Raw genomic sequence first — 20,996 nt, 5'->3', positions numbered from 1 at the left:
ACAATTGTTTACAGACAGATTATTTCACTTATAATCACAATTCCAATGGGTCAGAAGTTCACATACACTAAGTTGACTGTGCCTTTAAACAGCTTGAAAAAAACAGAAAATGATGTCAGTTCTTTAAAAGCTTCTGATCGGAGAATTACTATCATTTGAGTCAATTGGATGTGTACCTGTGGATGTATTTCAAGAACTACCTTAAAACTCACTGTATCTTTGCTTGACATCATGGGAAAACCAAAAGAAATCAGCCAAGACATCAGACCATTTTTTTTGTGGACCTCAACAAGTCCGGTTCATCCTCGGGAGCAATTTCCAAATGCCACGTTCATCTGTACAAACAATAGTAGGCAAGTATAAACACCATGAGACCATGCAGCCGTTATACTGCTCAGGAAGGGGACGCGTTCTGTCTCCTAGAGATGAAAGTACGTTGATGCGAAAAGTGCAAATCAATCCCAGAACAACAGCAAAGGACCCTGTGAAGATGCTGGAGGCGAGTCCTATATCGACATAACCTGAAAGGCCACTCAGCAAGGAAGAAGCCCGTTGGAGCGAGTGGTCGCATCTGCACTTCGCTCCCGCGGGTAGTATAACTATTTCATTATATTTCATTATAGCACAACGGTTTGATTTGTCTAATCTTAGCAATTTCTTCTCAGCTAGCTACATAGCCGTCTTTGTATCAAAGATAATTGCGTAATTATCATATTTCGCCGTCCTAACGTAGTCTTCACTACCCAGCTAGCTAACGTCCACTCATTAGCTGCACTGGAGAAACTATTACACTCAACTGAACGAATTGATTAGTGTAGTGTTAGCTAGCTACATAGCTGTCTTTGCTGTCTTCGTATCATCGTATCCAAGATAATTGTGTTGTTTAGGTTTAGAGTGTGTAGTCTTAGAGTGATTATCTTAATTTACCGAGGTTAGCTAGCCAGCTATTTGTCGTCCTTAACGTAGGAGACTCTGCTAGCTAGCCAACAGCTAGCCAACAGCTAGCCAACATCTACCGAATTGACTCACAACCCGGTCGCATTCACAGGTAGTATCACATTTTCACTTCATTTCATTACAGTACAACGGTTTGATTTGTTTGATCGTAGCTAGCTACATAGCTAGCTACATAGCCGTCTTTGTATCAAAGATAATTGTGTAGTCTAGAGCGATTTTCTAGGTTCGCTAGCCAGCTATTGTCGTTCTTTTAACGCAACGCAACGTAACGTAAACAACACTGCTAGCTAGCCAGCTAGCCCCCGAATAGCAACACTGCAGAAACTATTACACTCAACGGAACGACTTGATTTGTGTAGTGTCAACAACGCACCCACTGCCAGCTGGCCTACTTCAGCAGTACTGTATCATTTTAATCATTTTAGTCAATAAGATTCTTGCTACGTAGCTTAACTTTCTGAACATTCGAGACGTGTAGTCCACTTGTCATTCCAATCTCCTTTGCATTAGCGTAGCCTCTTCTGTAGCCTGTCAACTATGTGTCTGTTTATCCCTGTTCTCTCCTCTCTGCACAGACCATACAAACGCTCCACACCGCGTGGCCGCGGCCACCCTACTCTGGTGGTCCCAGCGTGCACGACCCACGTGGAGTTCCAGGTCTCCGGTAGCCTCTGGAACTGCCAATCTGCGGTCAACAAGGCAGAGTTCATCTCAGCCTATGCCTCCCTCCAGTCCCTCGACTTCTTGGCACTGACGGAAACATGGATCACCACAGACAACACTGCTACTCCTACTGCTCTCTCTTCGTCCGCCCACGTGTTCTCGCACACACCGAGAGCGTCTGGTCAGCGGGGTGGTGGCACCGGGATCCTCATCTCTCCCAAGTGGTCATTCTCTCTTTCTCCCCTTACCCATCTGTCTATCGCCTCCTTTGAATTCCATGCTGTCACAGTTACTAGCCCTTTCAAGCTTAACATCCTTATCATTTATCGCCCTCCAGGTTCCCTCGGAGAGTTCATCAATGAGCTTGATGCCTTGATAAGCTCCTTTCCTGAGGACGGCTCACCTCTCACAGTTCTGGGCGACTTTAACCTCCCCACGTCTACCTTTGACTCATTCCTCTCTGCCTCCTTCTTTCCACTCCTCTCCTCTTTTGACCTCACCCTCTCACCTTCCCCCCCTACTCACAAGGCAGGCAATACGCTCGACCTCATCTTTACTAGATGCTGTTCTTCCACTAACCTCATTGCAACTCCCCTCCAAGTCTCCGACCCATACCTTGTATCCTTTTCCCTCTCGCTCTCATCCAACACCTCCCACACTGCCCCTACTCGGATGGTATCGCGTCGTCCCAACCTTCGCTCTCTCTCCCCCGCTACTCTCTCCTCTTCCATCCTATCATCTCTTCCCTCCGCTCAAACCTTCTCCCACCTATCTCCTGATTCTGCCTCCTCAACCCTCCTCTCCTCCCTCTCTGCATCCCTTGACTCTCTATGTCCCCTATCCTCCAGGCCGGCTCGGTCCTCACCTCCCGCTCCGTGGCTCGATGACTCATTGCGAGCTCACAGAACAGGGCTCCGGGCAGCCGAGCGGAAATGGAGGAAAACTCGCCTCCCTGCGGACCTGGCATCCTTTCTCCCTCCTCTCTACATTTTCCTCCTCTGTCTCTGCTGCTAAAGCCACTTTCTACCACGCTAAATTCCAAGCATCTGCCTCTAACCCTAGGAAGCTCTTTGCCACCTTCTCCTCCCTCCTGAATCCTCCCCCCCCCCCTCCTCCTCTCTGCAGATGACTTCGTCAACCATTTTGAAAAGAAGGTCGACGACATCCGATCCTCGTTTGCTAAGTCAAACGACACCGCTGGTTCTGCTCACACTGCCCTACCCTGTGCTCTGACCTCTTTCTCCCCTCTCTCTCCAGATGAAATCTCGCGTCTTGTGACGGCCGGCCGCCCAACAACCTGCCCGCTTGACCCTATCCCCTCCTCTCTTCTCCAGACCATTTCCGGAGACCTTCTCCCTTACCTCACCTCGCTCATCAACTCATCCCTGACCGCTGGCTACGTCCCTTCCGTCTTCAAGAGAGCGAGAGTTGCACCCCTTCTGAAAAAACCTACACTCGATCCCTCCGATGTCAACAATTACAGACCAGTATCCCTTCTTTCTTTTCTCTCCAAAACTCTTGAACGTGCCGTCCTTGGCCAGCTCTCCCGCTATCTCTCTCTGAATGACCTTCTTGATCCAAATCAGTCAGGTTTCAAGACTAGTCATTCAACTGAGACTGCTCTCCTCTGTATCACGGAGGCGCTCCGCACTGCTAAAGCTAACTCTCTCTCCTCTGCTCTCATCCTTCTAGATCTATCGGCTGCCTTCGATACTGTGAACCATCAGATCCTCCTCTCCACTCTCTCCGAGTTGGGCATCTCCGGCGCGGCCCACGCTTGGATTGCGTCCTACCTGACAGGTTGCTCCTACCAGGTGGCGTGGCGAGAATCTGTCTCCTCACCACGCGCTCTCACCACTGGTGTCCCCCAGGGCTCTGTTCTTGGCCCTCTCCTATTCTCGCTATACACCAAGTCACTTGGCTCTGTCATAACCTCACATGGTCTCTCTTATCATTGCTATGCAGACGACACACAATTAATCTTCTCCTTTCCCCCTTCTGATGACCAGGTGGCGAATCGCATCTCTGCATGTCTGGCAGACATATCAGTGTGGATGACGGATCACCACCTCAAGCTGAACCTCGGCAAGACGGAGCTGCTCTTCCTCCCGGGAAGGACTGCCCGTTCCATGATCTCGCCATCACGGTTGACAACTCCATTGTGTCCTCCTCCCAGAGCGCCAAGAACCTTGGCGTGATCCTGGACAACACCCTGTCGTTCTCAACCAACATCAAGGCGGTGGCCCATTCCTGTAGGTTCATGCTCTACAACATCCGCAGAGTACGACCCTGCCTCACACAGGAAGCGGCGCAGGTCCTAATCCAGGCACTTGTCATCTCCCGTCTGGATTACTGCAACTCGCTGTTGGCTGGGCTCCCTGCCTGTGCCATTAAACCCCTTCAACTCATCCAGAACGCCGCAGCCCGTCTGGTGTTCAACCTTCCCAAGTTCTCTCTCACCCCGCTCCTCCGTTCTCTCCACTGGCTTCCAGTTGAAGCTCGCATCCGCTACAAGACCATGGTGCTTGCCTACGGAGCTGTGAGGGGAACGGCACCTCAGTACCTCCAGGCTCTGATCAGGCCCTACACCCAAACAAGGGCACTGCGTTCATCCACCTCTGGCCTGCTCGCCTCCCTACCACTGAGGAAGTACAGCTCCCGCTCAGCCCAGTCAAAACTGTTCGCTGCCCTGGCCCCCCAATGGTGGAACAAACTCCCTCACGACGCCAGGACAGCGGAGTCAATCACCACCTTCCGGAGACACCTGAAACCCCACCTCTTTAAGGAATACCTAGGATAGGATAAGTAATCCCTCTCACCCCCCCCTCCCTTAAGTTTTAGATGCACTATTGTAAAGTGACTGTTCCACTGGATGTCATAGGGTGAATGCACCAATGTGTAAGTCGCTCTGGATAAGAGCGTCTGCTAAATGACTTAAATGTAATGTAAATGTAATGCTCCAAAACCGCCATAAAAAAGCCAGACAATGGTTGGCAACTGCGCATGGGGACAAGGATCATACTTTTTGGAGAAATGTCCTCTGGTCTGATGAAACAAAAATAGAACTGCTTGGCCTTAATGACCATCATTATGTTTGGAGGAAAAATGGGGAGGCTTGCAAGTCGAAGAACACCATCCCAACCGTGAAGCACGCGGGTGGCAGCATCATGTTTCGGGGGTGATTTGAAGCAGGAAGGACTGGTGCACTTCAAAATAGATGGCATTATGAGGGTGGAAAATTATGTGGATACATTGAAGCAACATCAAGATATCAGTCAGGAAGCATATTTCCAAAGATGTGGCAAAATGGCTTAAGGACAACAAAGTCAAGGTATTGGAGTGGCCATCACAAAGCCCTCAACTCAATCCTATAGAACAATTGTGGGCAGAACTGAAAAAGCGAGGAGGCCTACAAACCTGACTCCGTTACACCAGCTCTGTCAGGAAGAATGGGCCAAAATTCACCAAACTTATTGTGGGAAGCTTGTGGAAGGCTCCCCAAAACGTTTGCCCCAAGTTAAGCAATTTAAAGGCAATGCTACAAAATACTAATTGAATGTATGTAAACGTCTGACCCACTGGGAATGTGATGAAAGAAATAAAAGCTGAAATAAATCACTCTCTACTATTATTCTGACATTTCACAGTCTTAGAATAAAGTGGTGATCCTAACTGACCTAAGACATGGAATTTTAACTAGAATTAAATGTCAGGAATTGTGAAACACTTGAGTTTACAATGTATTTGGCTAAGGTGTATGTAAGGTTACCTTCACTTTCTTGGGCACAGGGACTCAGGTGGTCTGCTTGAAACATGTACATGAGTGTGATCACACAGTCGTCCGGAACAGCTGGTGCTCTCATGCATGCGTCAGTGTTGCTTGCCTCGAAACGAGCATGAAAGGCATTTAGGTAGGCTCGCGTCACTGGGCAGTTATGGGCTGGGTTTACCTTTGTAGTCCATAATGGTGTACAAGCCACAACCGACAAGCGTCTTGTTATAGGATGTTGTAGGATTCAATATTAGTCCTGTATTGATGCTTTGCCTGGTAAATGGTTCGTCTGAGGGCATAGCGGGATTTCTTAAAAGCTCCAGCCTTTAGCTCGGTGCGGATGTTGCCTGTAATCCATGGCTTCTAGTTAGGATATGTACGTACGTGTCATGTTTTGTCATTTATTATCTTGTCTTGTCCCTGTGCTTCCCATTCTATTCGTTTCCCTCTGCTGGTCTTATTAGGTTCTTTCCCTCTTTCTATCCCTCTCTCTCCCCCTCCCTCTCTCACTCTCTCGCTCTCTCTTCTCTCTATCGTTCCGTTCCTGCTCCCAGCTGTTCCTATTCCCCTAATCAATCATTTAGTCTTCCCACACCTGTTCCCGATCCTTTCCCCCTGATTAGAGTCCCTATTTCTTCCTTTGTGTTCCGTTCCTGTCCTGTCGGTTCCTTGTTTAGAATTCACCGTGCTGTGATTGTGTATCGCCCTGTCGTGTCGTGTTTTCCTCAGATGCTGCGTGGTGAGCAGGTGTCTGAGTCTGTCTGGTTCGAGTGCCTTCCCGAGGCAACCTGCTGTTCACCTGCTGTTCAAGATCGAGTCTCCAGTTGGTCCTCGTCATTTCGAGTGAAAGTTGTGTTTTTTTTTTGTTTGTATTCACTTTTCTGGATTAAAGACTCTGTCGTCGCCGCGCGCTTGTCCTAGTAACCTCCTTTTCGTTCCTGTTTCCACTCGTCTGGCTGTTCTTCAGTGGGCTCACTCTGCCAAGTTAGCTGGTCATCCCGGTGTTCGAGGCACTCTTGCGTCTATTCGCCAGCGCTTTTGGTGGCCGACTCAGGAGCGTGACACGCGCCGTTTCGTGGCTGCTTGTTCGGACTGCGCGCAGACTAAGTCGGGTAACTCTCCTCCTGCCGGTCGTCTCAGACCGCTCCCCATTCCTTCTCGACCATGGTCTCACATCGCCCTAGACTTCATTACCGGTCTGCCTTTGTCTGCGGGGAAGACTGTGATTCTTACGGTTGTCGATAGGTTCTCTAAGGCGGCACATTTCATTCCCCTCGCTAAACTTCCTTCCGCTAAGGAGACGGCACAAATCATTATCGAGAATGTATTCAGAATTCATGGCCTCCCGTTAGACGCCGTTTCAGACAGAGGCCCGCAATTCACGTCACAGTTTTGGAGGGAGTTCTGTCGTTTGATTGGTGCGTCCGTCAGTCTCTCTTCCGGGTTTCATCCCCAGTCTAACGGTCAAGCAGAGAGGGCCAATCAGACGATTGGTCGCATACTACGCAGCCTTTCTTTCAGAAACCCTGCGTCTTGGGCAGAACAGCTCCCCTGGGCAGAATACGCTCACAATTCGCTTCCTTCGTCTGCTACCGGGTTATCTCCGTTTCAGAGTAGTCTGGGTTACCAGCCTCCTCTATTCTCATCCCAGCTTGCCGAGTCCAGCGTTCCCTCCGCTCAAGCGTTTGTCCAACGTTGTGAGCGCACCTGGAGGAGGGTGAGGTCTGCACTTTGCCGTTACAGGGCACAGACTGTGAGAGCCGCCAATAAACGCAGGATTAAGAGTCCAAGGTATTGTTGCGGCCAGAGAGTGTGGCTTTCCACTCGCAACCTTCCTCTTACGACAGCTTCTCGTAAGTTGACTCCGCGGTTCATTGGTCCGTTCCGTGTCTCCCAGGTCGTCAATCCTGTCGCTGTGCGACTGCTTCTTCCGCGACATCTTCGTCGCATCCATCCTGTCTTCCATGTCTCCTGTGTCAAGCCCTTTCTTCGCACCCCCGTTCGTCTTCCCTCCCCCCCTCCCGTCCTTGTCGAGAGCGCACCTATTTACAAGGTACATAAGATCATGGACATGCGTTCTCGGGGACGGGGTCACCAATACTTAGTGGATTGGGAGGGTTACGGTCCTGAGGAGAGGAGTTGGGTTCCGTCTCGGGGCGTGCTGGACCGTTCACTCATTGATGATTTCCTCCGTTGCCGCCAGGATTCCTCCTCGAGTGCGCCAGGAGGCGCTCGGTGAGTGGGGGGGTACTGTCATGTTTTGTCATTTATTATCTTGTCTTGTCCCTGTGCTTCCCATTCTATTCGTTTCCCTCTGCTGGTCTTATTAGGTTCTTTCCCTCTTTCTATCCCTCTCTCTCCCCCTCCCTCTCTCACTCTCTCGCTCTCTCTTCTCTCTATCGTTCCGTTCCTGCTCCCAGCTGTTCCTATTCCCCTAATCAATCATTTAGTCTTCCCACACCTGTTCCCGATCCTTTCCCCTGATTAGAGTCCCTATTTCTTCCTTTGTGTTCCGTTCCTGTCCTGTCGGTTCCTTGTTTAGAATTCACCGTGCTGTGATTGTGTATCGCCCTGTCGTGTCGTGTTTTCCTCAGATGCTGCGTGGTGAGCAGGTGTCTGAGTCTGTCTGGTTCAGTGCCTTCCCGAGGCAACCTGCTGTTCACCTGCTGTTCAAGATCGAGTCTCCAGTTGGTCCTCGTCATTTCGAGTGAAAGTTGTGTTTTTTTTTGTTTGTATTCACTTTTCTGGATTAAAGACTCTGTTTTCGCCAAGTCGCTTTTGGGTCCTCTTTCACCTGCATGACAGTACGGTCACTGTGGGGACGAAGTCGTCGATGCACTTGTTGATGAAGCCAGCATCCGCGTCATCTGACCATTTCCATATTGAACAAGTCACTGGTATTTCCTGCTTTAGTTTTTGCTTGTAAGCAGGAACCAGGAGGATAGAATTATGGTCAGATTTGCCAAATGGAAGGCGAGAGAGAGCTTTGTATGTGTCTCTGTTTGTGGAGTAAAGTTGGTCTATTAATAGTATTATTAATAAAAACTATTCATTAATTAGTACCCACAAAACACAAACTGGTGTTCTAATGAAGCTGCCAGTTGAGGACTTGTGAGGCGTCTGTTTCTCAAACTAGACACTCTAATGTACTCTTGCTTAGTTGTGCACCGGGGCCTCCCACTCCTCTTTCTATTCTGGTTAGAGACAGTTTGCGCTGTTCGGTGAAGGGAGTAGTACACAGCGTTGTACCAGATCTTCAGTTTCTTAGTAATTTCTCGCATTGAATAGACTTAATTTCTCAGAACTAGAATAGATTGACGAGTTTCAGAAGAAAGCACTTTGTTTCTGGCCATTTTGAGCCTGTAATCGAACCCACACATGCCGGATGCTTCAGATACTCAACTAGTCTAAAGAAGGCCAGTTTTATTGATTCTTTAATTAGAACAAGTTTTCAGCTGTGCTAACATAATTGCAAAAGGGTTTTCTAATGAACAATTAGCCTTTTAAAATGATAAACTTGGATTAGCTAACACAACATGCCATTGGAACACAGGAGTGATGGTTGCTGATAATGGGCCTCTGTACGCCTATGTAGATATTCCATTACAAATCAGCCATTTACAGCTGCAATAGTCATGTACAGCATTAACAATGTATTTCTGATCAATTTGATGTTATTTTAATTGACAAAAAATGTGCTTTTCTTTCAAAAACAAGGACATTTCTAAGTGACCCCAAACTTTTGAACGGTAGTGCATATTGTATGGAAAAGATATGTTGTATGTTTCTGAACGATGCATCGTGCTGCCTTGTTGGCAACAAGACCGAGCGGCGCAGATTACTGTCTGATTTGAAAGGTGCGCTCCTCCCTCGCCGCTTTTTCCTGCTCACGTCAGCTTAATCGAACTCCCTCACTATGTAAGAGTATTTTGTGTATTAGGAGTATACTAGGGAGTAATGAGAGTACTAGGAGCCGGGGCGGTTAGTTACCTCTGCTGGCCTGTTGGAGTCGGTCCTGCAGGCTGAGGTTCTCCTCTTTCAGAGCTCTGATCTCACCGGAAAGCTGGCTGACAGAGTCCAAGCCCTGGATGTAGATGTTGGTGGGGGCACCTGAGGAGGAAGAAGAAGGATGAGGAGAGATAGTACATTTCACTAGTGACTGCAAAGTTGGATGTCTAAAATATATCAACATCTGAGTAACGGTGGGTTGGTGGTCTACTACCTTTGTCTCTGGCTTGGTTGACCAGTCCCTCCTCCAGCTGCTGTCGGAGGCGGTCATTGGTCTGGATGGAATCCTCCAGGCGTTGACGTAGACTCCTGATCTCCCTCAGCTGCTCCTTCAATAGGTCAGAACCTGCACCAAACCACACAACAAAATACTGGTTACATTTCACAACCTAAAAAATGTGTATAGAATTTTCCCTAACCCTAAACCTTTAACCTAACCCCAGCCTTAACACTTAAGCCTACCCCCTACTTTTTTGAACATTCTGTTAAAAATTGCGCAACATTTCAGCGTCCTGCTACTCATGCCAGGAATATAGTATATGCATATGATTAGTATGTGTGGATAGAAAACACTCTGACATTTCTAAAACTGGTTAAATCACGGCTGTGACTATAACATAACGTGTGTTTCATCGAAAAGCGGAAGAAAAACTGATCACCAAAATCTGGAAAATATATCAATGCGCCACTTGCATGTATTGTCTATTGGAAAGCAAATTCCATCGGGCTGAGATTGCAAGTCCTACAGCTTCCACACGATGTCGCCAGTCTTGTCAATTGCCTGCGCTTTGTTTCTTGGTCAAACGAGTAAGAGAGAGCCCATTCCTTCGGGTCTCCGACAGGATGTTTTGGAGGAGAAATGTCCGAACATGATTTCAAGAAGTGGAGCTATTGAATACACATCGCCCTGTGTACAATTTGATAGATTATTATTACTAATACCTAAAGTTGGATTACAAAAGTATTTCGAAGTGTTTTGTGAAAGTTTATCGTCAACTTTTTTAATTTTAAAAAATGACGTTGCGTGTTAAAACGCTGTTTTTTCCTGGATCACACACTTTTCATAGATCGATATTTAGGGTATATATGGACCGATTTAATCGAAAAAAAAGACCCAATAGTGATGTTTATGGGACATCTAGGAGTGCCAACAAAGAAGATCGTCAAAGGTAATGAATGTTTTATATTTTATTTCTGCGTTTTGTGTAGCGCCGGCTATGCTAATTATTTTGTTTACGTCCCCTTCAGGTATTTCGGGGTGTTGCATGCTATCAGATAATATCTTCTCATGCTTTCGCTGAAAAGCATTTTAAAAATCTGACTTGTTGGCTAGATTCACAACGAGTGTAGCTTTAATTCAGTACCCTGCATGTGTGTTTTAATGAACGTTTGAGTTTTAACGAGTGCTATTCGCATTTAGTGTAGTGCATTTGCATTTCCAGATGGCTAGATGAGACGCCTGCGTGTCGGGTGGGCTTAACAGGTTAACCCCAAAAACCCTAAACCTAACCCTAACCTTAACCCCATTATCCTAAACCTTACGCTTAAAATAGCATTTGAACTAATTCAGGACCTGAAAAACATCTTGACTTTTCAAAAATGTTATTGTTTTCTGACTCTCTCGGGGCATTCTGGTGAATTGTCTGACCATTGGGGTCCTGAGAATGTAGGAAAACAATTACACACACACACACACACACACACGTTTACATTAAAACTCAGATAAACACACACCTGTATGGCTGGTGCCAGACTGGTATCCTGACGACCCTGATGACAAATCAGCAGCGCCAATTCTAATTGGCTGAGCACCGTAAGCCATATCCCACATTGCACTGTTCTCCAGGAGGCCGGTGCCCGCCTTCATGGGGCCACTGTGAGGAGACGGGTGGAAGGGGTGGTAGGACAGAGGCTGGGGCAGGTAACTGGAGGGATCTGCCGACATCTGGAAGCCAACAAACGGCTTGGCAGAAGGAACTGAAAAACCTGCAGTAAGAAAGAGAGAAAAGCCCAAGCATGAATAAACAGGTTGGCCAGGCAGCTTGTTGTGATATAGATACCTCAGAGAGAGTCCAAACACTATCAGAACCTCCAGTGTTGGGATGTTAGGATGGTGGAGAGTTATGTTGTAGGAGTGGGGTTAGGCGGGGTATGAATTAGCTCAAAGCCATACAGCACATCAACTTGCTCAATTACACTTGGCCTGGAGAGGCCAATGTCACACGTCCTACCCCATTCAGAGGAAAAGCCTAATGGGTGGTGGGTTAGCACACACACTCACATGTTTATTCTTGCTCGTCTGGACTCTCAACAGGACAATACACCTGCAGTCCTGTCTGACATTACTACCATAGTTCAGAGCTTTGAATGTGAAACTCACTTACTGTACATCAAGTTTACCGACGATACTAATACTACTATCCCCGTGCCAGATTACACTATAACTGTAATACAAAACTTTAAAAGTACATTTTAAAGCTTATAACCTCATGTAGTTACATGATGTGCTTAAAGCATGACAAATGTAGCCACTCCATCCTACACACACACACACACACACACACACACACACACACACACACACACACACACACACACACACACACACACACACACACACACACACACACACACACACACACACACACACACACACACACACACACACACACACACACACACGGTGCAAGCAGAGTGACGCACGCTCAGTATCTCCCAGCTGTCTCTGTAACATCTGCAGCTCCCGGTGAACCTCTGCCAGGGAGAAGCCCACGGGCCCGCTGCCATGGTAATGGGGTCGCAGGGTGCCCGTGTAGGGGTCAAAGAGCAGAGGGGCTCTCTGAGAGGAGAGGTCTGGGTGGTAGAGAGGCTGGGGTTGGGGCTGGGGAGGGGTGGGGAGGGAACGGGACACTGGCCCACTGTAGAGGCCTGGAGGTATGGAGGAGAAATACAGGTGAAAATAGAGATGAAAAGACGACAGGGAAACAGAAGGAGGGGTGGGACCGGGAGAGGTATGAGGAATGAGGAAAGAAAACACTTCACAATGTCTGGACATGATAAAGTACAGTATGTGGTTACAATGACAAGGATAACAATGTGTTGAATAATGCAGTCACTTCCACTCCTCCTCTCTCTCTCTCTTCCTGCCTGTCTGCCTACCTGTCTGTGTCTGTGTGTCCCCTGGCGGCTGCATGCTGAGACAGCTGATGGAGGACTGGTGTCTGTGGGATGAAGTGTTGGGTGGAGGGGTGGAGGGGTGGCGTGACATGGGCACACTGTTACAGTGGGAATCTGAGAGATGATGAATGAAAAGAAGACCGTTAAGTTGCGCACTACTGGGCATACATTCCGAAATATGGATGGGCAGTCATTCGTGTGTCCGTGTGCGTGTGTGTGTGTCTATTGTTTACTGCACCTGTACTGGCTCCAGGGGAGGCACGTCTGTCCTCCGGGCTATACTCGCTGGCTGCGTCTATGTCCGAGCACAGCTCCAGCTCCTCATTGGTGGAGCCCTGATCATCAGACACAAATGAGATGCGGTCTGATTGGTCGGTGGTGTCAGAGAGGGCATGGCTACTGCAGGGTGTGTCAGAGCGCGGCTGGCGCTGGTTGAGTTCGGCTTGGAGAGACTCAATGACCTTGTCCTTTTGTTGGAGCTCCTTACTCAGCCTGCACACAAACATACAGGGATACATTCAGTAATCTTGTCCTTGCCCACATATGGAAATACATCTGCTCCCCAGTGACAGAGGGACAACCGAAGCATGATTAAGCCATAGCCTAGTCACCCTACTGTCCTGCCCGTACAGACAAAGAATGATGTTGGATGATCCTATCCTTCCTGAAGCTGACGCTTCTTACTGCCCACAGAGAGACAAACAGGGATCAACAGTGACACAGACACAGAGGTGATCAATCACCAGGCTGATACAGACAGACTATCAGCTCACTTAAGGTCTCGTTTATTTGATTTGGATTTCACCGTTATTGAACCAGATGTGTCCATTGAGAACCAATTCTCATTTACAATAACGACCTGGCCAAGAGGCATACACATTGCAAGAGTGAACAGGACCGGACGAAACCAAACAAAATAAATCTAACACGTATTAAAGAGGTACAAATTCATGAAATATTGAAAAATAAGAAATATTCACAGTGGGTTAAAAAAAGAAAGACACACATGCTGTTCCCACTCAGCGGAATTCATTAATTGATAGCAGCATCCTGATTGCAGGGTGAAGGTCACCTGATCTCACCAATCTAAACAAGTGCCAGGCTGATCCCTCTACACACACACACACACACACACACACACACACACACACACACACACACACACACACACACACACACACACACACACACACACACACACACACACACACACACACACACACACACACACACACACACACACACACACACACACACACACACACACACACAACACACACAGCGGACTTGTGTATCCGTTTGCAGTCCAGCACTGGCTACTCATCTGAAGGACTTACTGTATAGTACACAGTTAATGATTACTATCACTCTCACGTTACTACAACAACAACCAAATGTACGATTCTTACTTGTCCAGCTGCCTGTGCAGGGCCCTTCTCTCTCCTTCAGTGTGTTTTCTATACAGGGCGAGTTCTCTCTCCTGGGCCCGGCTCTCCCACAGAGAGAAGGAGAACAGAGAGTCTCTGTACAGAGGGCTGCTCTTAGACAGCATGGCCTTCCAGAGTGGAGCTATGGGCTCACCTGGCCAGCCTGCCCCACCAAAGACCCTCCTCCCTGGGCCAGAGAGCCGCGGTAAACGAGGAGTGCTCGTTAGCTTACTGCCAAGGACGTGATCCCCGGAGTGTTAGTTAGGTTAGGAAAGGGGGAACTGGCCAGAGGGAGGGATGGAGACAGGGATAGAGGGATGACTGGTCGTAAGCAATCAGGTGAAAAGCAGAGTAAATCCTCAGATTAGGCCTGGTGACAGAGACGTCCAGGGGAGTAGGCCGATCTGCTGGCTGTCTCCACCGCCGCCACACAGCACACACACACACACACAGAATGAGGATACGGATGTGCAAATGTGTGTGTGTGGGCTGTGACTATGACTAGTGCAGTCTCGTAAGCAGCACCTTACCCAGGCCAGTCCAGTACAGACAAGCCCATCAATGTCCCGCAAATACCAAATCTGCTGTGCAGTAACTTAGATCAGGTGGCGTGTCCACCTCTTTAAACAAGAGGTCTTTCAAATACAGTTTCCTCTGTTTTTGTGATACGCTTGAAATGTTGCCAATTTTGGATCCTGTTGGTGAGGTACAGTGATTTATGCTAAGCGAGCACAATGATGCCAGTTATATTTGCTTTAAAGAAGCACTGGTGTTTTGGTACAGCAAGGAGGACAGTTCTTCACATTGAGGAGAGCAGTAAGCTCTGTCTAGGTAGCTCTGTCTCCCTCTTTCTCTCTGTGTCCCTCGGGAAGAAGAGAGCAGCAGCCAAACACAAAACAGCGACCGGAGAGAGTGGTGTTTTTCCAGAGACGGAGAGAGCAGAGCGGGATATTAGGCGGGTGTATCCGGGGCTGAATGGTCAAACACAAAGAGTCAGATAACCCTAGTCAGCCTTCAGTGTGTTTTACAACCCACACTGCAGCGCTGGCCCAAAAAAACCTGCCCCCATCCGGCCCCTTTGTCAAATGTTGTTCTTCTAAGCTCCTCTACCTGCAGGTTCTGCAGTGTGAGTGAGCGGAGCATCTGTTCCTCACCCCAACATTTAATTGTTTATTACATTTTACCTCAAACTGGATTTTTGATGAGGTTGTATACTTCAAAAAAGGAACAAAACATTTGTCTAAAATCCACCAAAAGCACAAGGTTAAGGTCCAAAATAGAAGTCCAGGTACTGTAGTCAATGAGTCCCCCTTTTAAAAAGTCCCAGGGCTTAGTATGAATCAAATGCAGTGTTCAGAGAATCCACCATTGCACATGTAATAGAGCCCTGATGCGCCGTAGTGCTCCTGTGGTTTTAGAAATGGAAAAGCTGAGCCTGTGCTGGAACATGCTCTACACTAGGCTTTGCTCTTCTCTTGCTATTTGTGGGGCAAAGTGATGCTCTCGCACGCACTCCCTCTCTCTGTTCCACTCTGCGTGTCTCTCCCTCTCTCTCTCTGTCTCTGTAGATTTAGATGCTCCTGACCTATTTCAGTTCACTCTCGCGAGAAGGCACATGCGAGGGAATCAAATCAATACAAATCCCCTCTTTTCACTCACTCAATTAAGGGCTTGTCCTAAATGAGTCAAATGGCAATAAAACACATTTAAGTCCCCCGCATCTGGTTGGCCATCTGTGTGGCAGTACTGCAGGGATACATCCTCTGGATCTGCTTCTCTTTCTCTAAATCTCTCTCTCTCTCTCTCTCTCTCTCTCTCTCTCTCTCTCTCTCTCTCTCTCTCTCCCTCTCTCCCTCTCTCTGTCTCTGTCTCTGTCTCTCTGTCTCTCTCTGTCTCTCTCACTCTCTCTCTCTCTCTCTCTCTCTCTCTCTCTCTCTCTCTCTCTCTCTCTCTCTCTCTCTCTCTCTCTGTCTCTCTCTCTCTCTCTCTCTCTCTCTCTCTCTCTCTCTCTCTCTCTCTCTGTCTCTCTCTGTCTCTGTCTCTGTCTCTCTGTCTCTCTCTCTCTCTCTCTCTGTCTCTCTCTCTCTCTCTCTCTCTCTCTCTCTCTCTCTCTCTCTCTCTCTCTCTCTCTCTGTCTCTCTCTCTCTCTCTGTCTCTCTCTGCATCCTCTCTCTTTTATAAGGCAGCGAGAGGGAGAGGCACCTCAAATTACCCAAAATGCAATAGCTGACCCTGCTCTCAACCCTGCAAGGGCACACAAACTCTAGGGGAAAGTAGTCCTCCAAAGTCAGAATCTCCCCATTGATGCTTTAAACGAGAGAAGAACTCTAGTCGAGAAAAGGGGCAGAAACAGAGGAGAGCTGGGACACAGTTACTGCTACTCTGTGTTTATGGTATACTTCCCCCAACAGCGTTGCACGGCACAGATGGTGGGTTTCTCTGCGGACTCTGAAGCTGTGGTCTGGGCCTGGGAGTTAATCAGGCCATGGCTGCATCTGACATGAATTTACATCCTATTCCCTGTAGTGCACTTGCAGTTGAAGTCGGAGGTTTACATACACTTAGGTTGGAGTCATTAAAACTCGTTTCTCAACCACTCCACACATTTCTTGTTAACAAACTAGAGTTTCGGTAAGTCAGTTAGGACATCTACTTTGTGCAGGACACAAGTCATTTTTTCCAACAATTGTTTACAGACAGATTATTTCACTTATAATTCACTGTATCACAATTCCAGTGGGTCAGAAGTTTACATACACTAAGTTGACTGTGCCTTTAAACAGCTTAGAAAATTATAGGAAATGATGTCATGGCTTTAGAAGCTTCTGCTGGGCTAATTTACATAATTTGAGTCAATTGGATGTGTACCTGTGGATGTATTTCAAGGCCTACCTTCCAACTCAGTGCCTCTTTGCTTGACATCATGGGAAAATCAAAACAAATCAGCCAAGACCTCCAATGTTTTTATTTAGACGTCCACAAGGCTGGTCCATCCTTGGGAGCCATTTCCAAACGCCTGAAGGTACCATGGTCATCTGTACAAACAATAGTACGCAAGTATAAACACCATGGGACCACGCAGCCGTCATACCGCTCGGGAAGGAGACGTGTTCTGTCTCCTAGAGATGAACGTACTTTGGTGTGAAAAGTGAAAATCAATCCCTTAACAGCAGCAAAGGACCTTGTGAAGATGCTGGAGGAAACAGATACAAAAGTATCTATATCCACAGTAAAACAAGTCCTATATCGACAAAACCTGAAAGGCCGCTCAGCAAGGAAGAAGCCACTGCTCCAAAACCGCCATGAAAGACCCAGACTACGGTTTGCAACTGCACATGGGGACAAAGATTATACTTTTTGGAGAAATGTCCTCTGGTCTGATGAAACAAACATAGAACTGTTTGGCCATAATGACCATCGTTATGTTTGGAGGAAAAAGGGGAAGGATTGCAAGCCGAAGAACACCATCCCAACTGTGAAGCACGGGAGTGGCAGCATCATATTGTGGGGGTGCTTTGCTGCAGGAGGGACTGGTGCACTTAACAAAATAGATGGCATCACGAGGTAGGAAAATTATGTGGATATATTGAAGCAACATCTCAAGACATCAGTCATTAAGTTAAAGCTTGGTCACAAATGCATCTTCCAAGTGGACAATGACCCCATGCATACTTCCAAAGTTGTGGCAAAATGGCTTAAGGACAACAAAGTCAAGGTATTGGAGTGGCCATCACAAAGCCCTGACTCAACCCTATAGAAAAATTGTGGGCAGAACTGAAAAAGCGTGTGCAAACAAGGAGGCCTACAAACTTCACTCAGTTACACCAGCTCTGTCAGGAGGAATGGGCCAAAATTCACCCAACTTATTGTGGGAAGCTTGTGGTAGGCTACCCGAAACGTTTGACCAAAGTTAACCAATTTAAAGGCAATGCTACCAAATAGTAATTGAGTAGTGTATGTAGTGCATGTGAGTCAAAAGTAGTGCATTATTGGGAATATAGGACATAGTGTCATCTCAGATGCAGCCTGTGCCACTACTTCAGAAGAGTGAACGAGAGACTGTTCTTTCAGCAATAGCCTAGACCAGAGAGAGAAAGCGACTACCTTTTCAGCATGAGCCTGGACCAGAGAGAGCTAGCAGCTTGCTGTGCTCTAATGTTTCTGCTCTGGTCTGTAAGTCTCTGTCCGCCTGCCCCTGTCTGTCACTGCCTGCCCCTCTAACTGGCTGGGTGTTAAGGGAATTTTTATCTATAATGACTAATTATGTATAGATCTCAATCAGGATGTACTAATCAGACTACAATTATGGTACTGTATATGTACTAATCAAAATACTACATGTTACCGTATATGTATGCATTTTCTTATCTGATCCCAGTACTGAATTGAATGTGGTCAGGAGTTTAGTAACAATGACAGTCTGTTCATTGGTACAAATGAATCAGACTGGCTAGAATGCTTATCTACACAAGAAAACCTTGACTGGTAAATTATATTAAATTGGTAGGGAGACGGATGTGGGAAGGCTTGACGGTCAATGACGGCCTGTTCCTTTGTGCAAATGAATGAACTATCTCTAGATGGCAGGGACGGACTATCTCCAGACTGTCTAGAATGCTTATCTACACTGACTGACCTTGGCTCTAGGCGAGGAGGGAAGGCTTGAACTATAGGGCCTCTCTACCAGTGTCAAGAAGAGATGGAACATTTAGAAAACGCTGACATCATTTTCAGTTTATAACCTGTGGTAAAATGTGTATGTACCCAGTACTCTCTTGAATTAAACGCTGTTACCTGACTTTTAAGACCGGGGCTCTGTCCATTCTTATAAAATAAAGGGTCTTACAAACCCTTTATGCATTGACAGAGTGTTTAATTTTGATTGGGAATTAAAACAGAGGAATTTAGAATTCCTTCAACACTGGGACACTCTGTAATCAGATGCACCCAGATACCAGGGCCATCCAGCAGACAGGCTGACCAGACGGGCCCCGGGCCGTACAGTGTGACCCCACAAAGCAGGACAGTCGTTGTAGTTATTCAGAGGTTATTCAGCACCAGTCGACTCTACGAGGACCACGTCACGAGATGAGCACAGCTCAGGGATGAAGAGATAAAAAACATACAGTACCGTACGAGCTGAAACAGGAATATAATGATTGTCAGGTTCTGTTCATTGTGTTTTTGTCTCTCTCCCTCTCTCATACTCACACACTCCTCCTTCTCCGAGTCTGAACCCAAACACAAGACAGCGCGTGTCTTGTCCGCGTGCCCACAACACTGTAGCCTGGATGACTGGCTAATTCTCACACACACACACACACACACACACACACACACACACACACACACACACACACACACACACACACACACACACACACACACACACACACACACACACACACACACACACACACACACACACACACACACACACACACACACACACACACACACACGATGGAAAGAAAAAAAGGATGCCTTCTCAGCAACCAAATCCCCCCGTGGTAGTCTGAGGCTGCTGCCACAACGATCAGAGGGAGACGGAGGGAGGGCAGTGGGTTCATCCAATCACAACGCTCCTCTCCAATGATTGTCACCATGGGGCTGGTTAGCAGTGGTGACATCACACGTCCCTGACTCAACATGTTTGCCTTAATGCTAATGTTGCTAAAGCTATAAAACCAGCCACCCTACCAGCATGAGGGCGAAGGGACTAGAGAGGTTGAGAAAGAGAGAGGGCAAAGATGATTGAGCGAAAAAAGACAGGCAGAGAAATATAGTGGATAGACTTGGAGATATGTCTCGCAGTAGTTTTCAAACCCAACAATAACCGTCACAGTGGTGTATCGGATTGAGATCCGATGTCGTCAGCGACATGAGCAACTCACAGCCAACTGTCCAGTCTGCTGGTCTACCAGTGAGTTAATCAGACTAATTGATTTTCTGCGTGGATCACTGATCAAGTGACAAACCAGAGAGAGAGAGAGAACCCCAGTGGAGGACAAACATGCCCCCAACAATCAATGTTGAGTTACCAACAATAGCAACACTGATACTGATGAAATACTGTTGCATTCATGTCACACTGTTGCAAACACACACATACGCAAACAGAAAGCAAATTGGCAGACGCATACCGTATGGCGAGCAGCTCTGTGCCAGTCTTGTCATCATGCATCTCTGGATGATCCCCTGAAGAGAGACATTAGCACTTTATATAAGGAAAATACACCTACAAAGTCAAATCAAATCAAATGTATTTATATAGCCCTTCTTACATCAGCTGATATCTCAAAGTGCTGTACAGAAACCCAGCCTAAAACCCCAAACAGCAAGCAATGGAGGTGTAGAAGCACGGTCACACACACTCATGCTATGTCTTGCTGGGCATGTATGGACATGACTAAGAAATTGTGTTTGCAAATGTCTGTTTTAAAGTCAAAAGATGTTGAAGATTGAGTGTATTAGCTGCCCGTTAGCTCATGGGTATCGTGTAATTAGGGCTGTAACGATTATGTCATTTTGGGTAAGGATTAAATGTCACGCAAATGGCCACGTTTATTGGTATAATCGTCATTTTTGTCGAAAAATGTTTTGAGCTTGTAATGTACCATAAGGCATCTTTGAAAATTAAATACGACATACCTAATGAATAAAATATAGCTTTAGTGACACCCCTGTCTCAAAAACATTTGACCGCGTGCAACTGTTGGAAATCAAGTTTCTCATTCCGACCGTGCCGTTCTGCTCTTAAAATGATTACAAACTTCACCCACTTCATGTCAAAATGTAAAACTGCTATTGGGAAAACTACATCGACATGCAGATGAAGTTAAAACCCCCCTTCTCCTAAAATAAATGTATTAAGACAAACACATTTTTTGTTCATGGTCAAATCAAATCAAGGTGATTGTCCATAATTATAGGTTACAATCATTTTGTCAGCGCTATATGTAAATTGTGAACGATTTTGTGTTTTTTTTGGG

General features: G+C 47.0%; 1 protein-coding gene across 7 annotated transcripts in view; it reads right to left on the bottom strand.

The window, feature by feature from the left end:
* LOC124038005 (myomegalin-like) overlaps positions 1 to 20,996 on the bottom strand; it is a 149,162-nt gene that overhangs the window by 8,320 nt on the left and 119,846 nt on the right. For 6 of the 7 annotated variants that reach the window (XM_046353354.1, XM_046353349.1, XM_046353350.1 and 3 more), the window contains exons 27-33: positions 20,148 to 20,202; positions 12,816 to 13,069; positions 12,560 to 12,691; positions 12,104 to 12,328; positions 11,135 to 11,386; positions 9,615 to 9,746; positions 9,383 to 9,502 (exon numbers count right to left, since the gene is read on the bottom strand). In XM_046353354.1, the coding sequence (XP_046209310.1) occupies positions 9,383 to 9,502; positions 9,615 to 9,746; positions 11,135 to 11,386; positions 12,104 to 12,328; positions 12,560 to 12,691; positions 12,816 to 13,069; positions 20,148 to 20,202 (1,170 nt within the window). The remainder of the gene's footprint in view (positions 1 to 9,382; positions 9,503 to 9,614; positions 9,747 to 11,134; positions 11,387 to 12,103; positions 12,329 to 12,559; positions 12,692 to 12,815; positions 13,070 to 20,147; positions 20,203 to 20,996) is intronic. The other variant, XM_046353355.1, reaches the window with a different exon arrangement.

The sequence above is a fragment of the Oncorhynchus gorbuscha genome, linkage group LG06 (genome assembly GCF_021184085.1).
Source record: "Oncorhynchus gorbuscha isolate QuinsamMale2020 ecotype Even-year linkage group LG06, OgorEven_v1.0, whole genome shotgun sequence".
Lineage (NCBI taxonomy): Eukaryota > Metazoa > Chordata > Actinopteri > Salmoniformes > Salmonidae > Oncorhynchus > Oncorhynchus gorbuscha.
The sequence above is the reverse complement of the archived record's forward strand: the minus strand, read 5'-3'. Positions and strand labels throughout refer to the sequence as shown.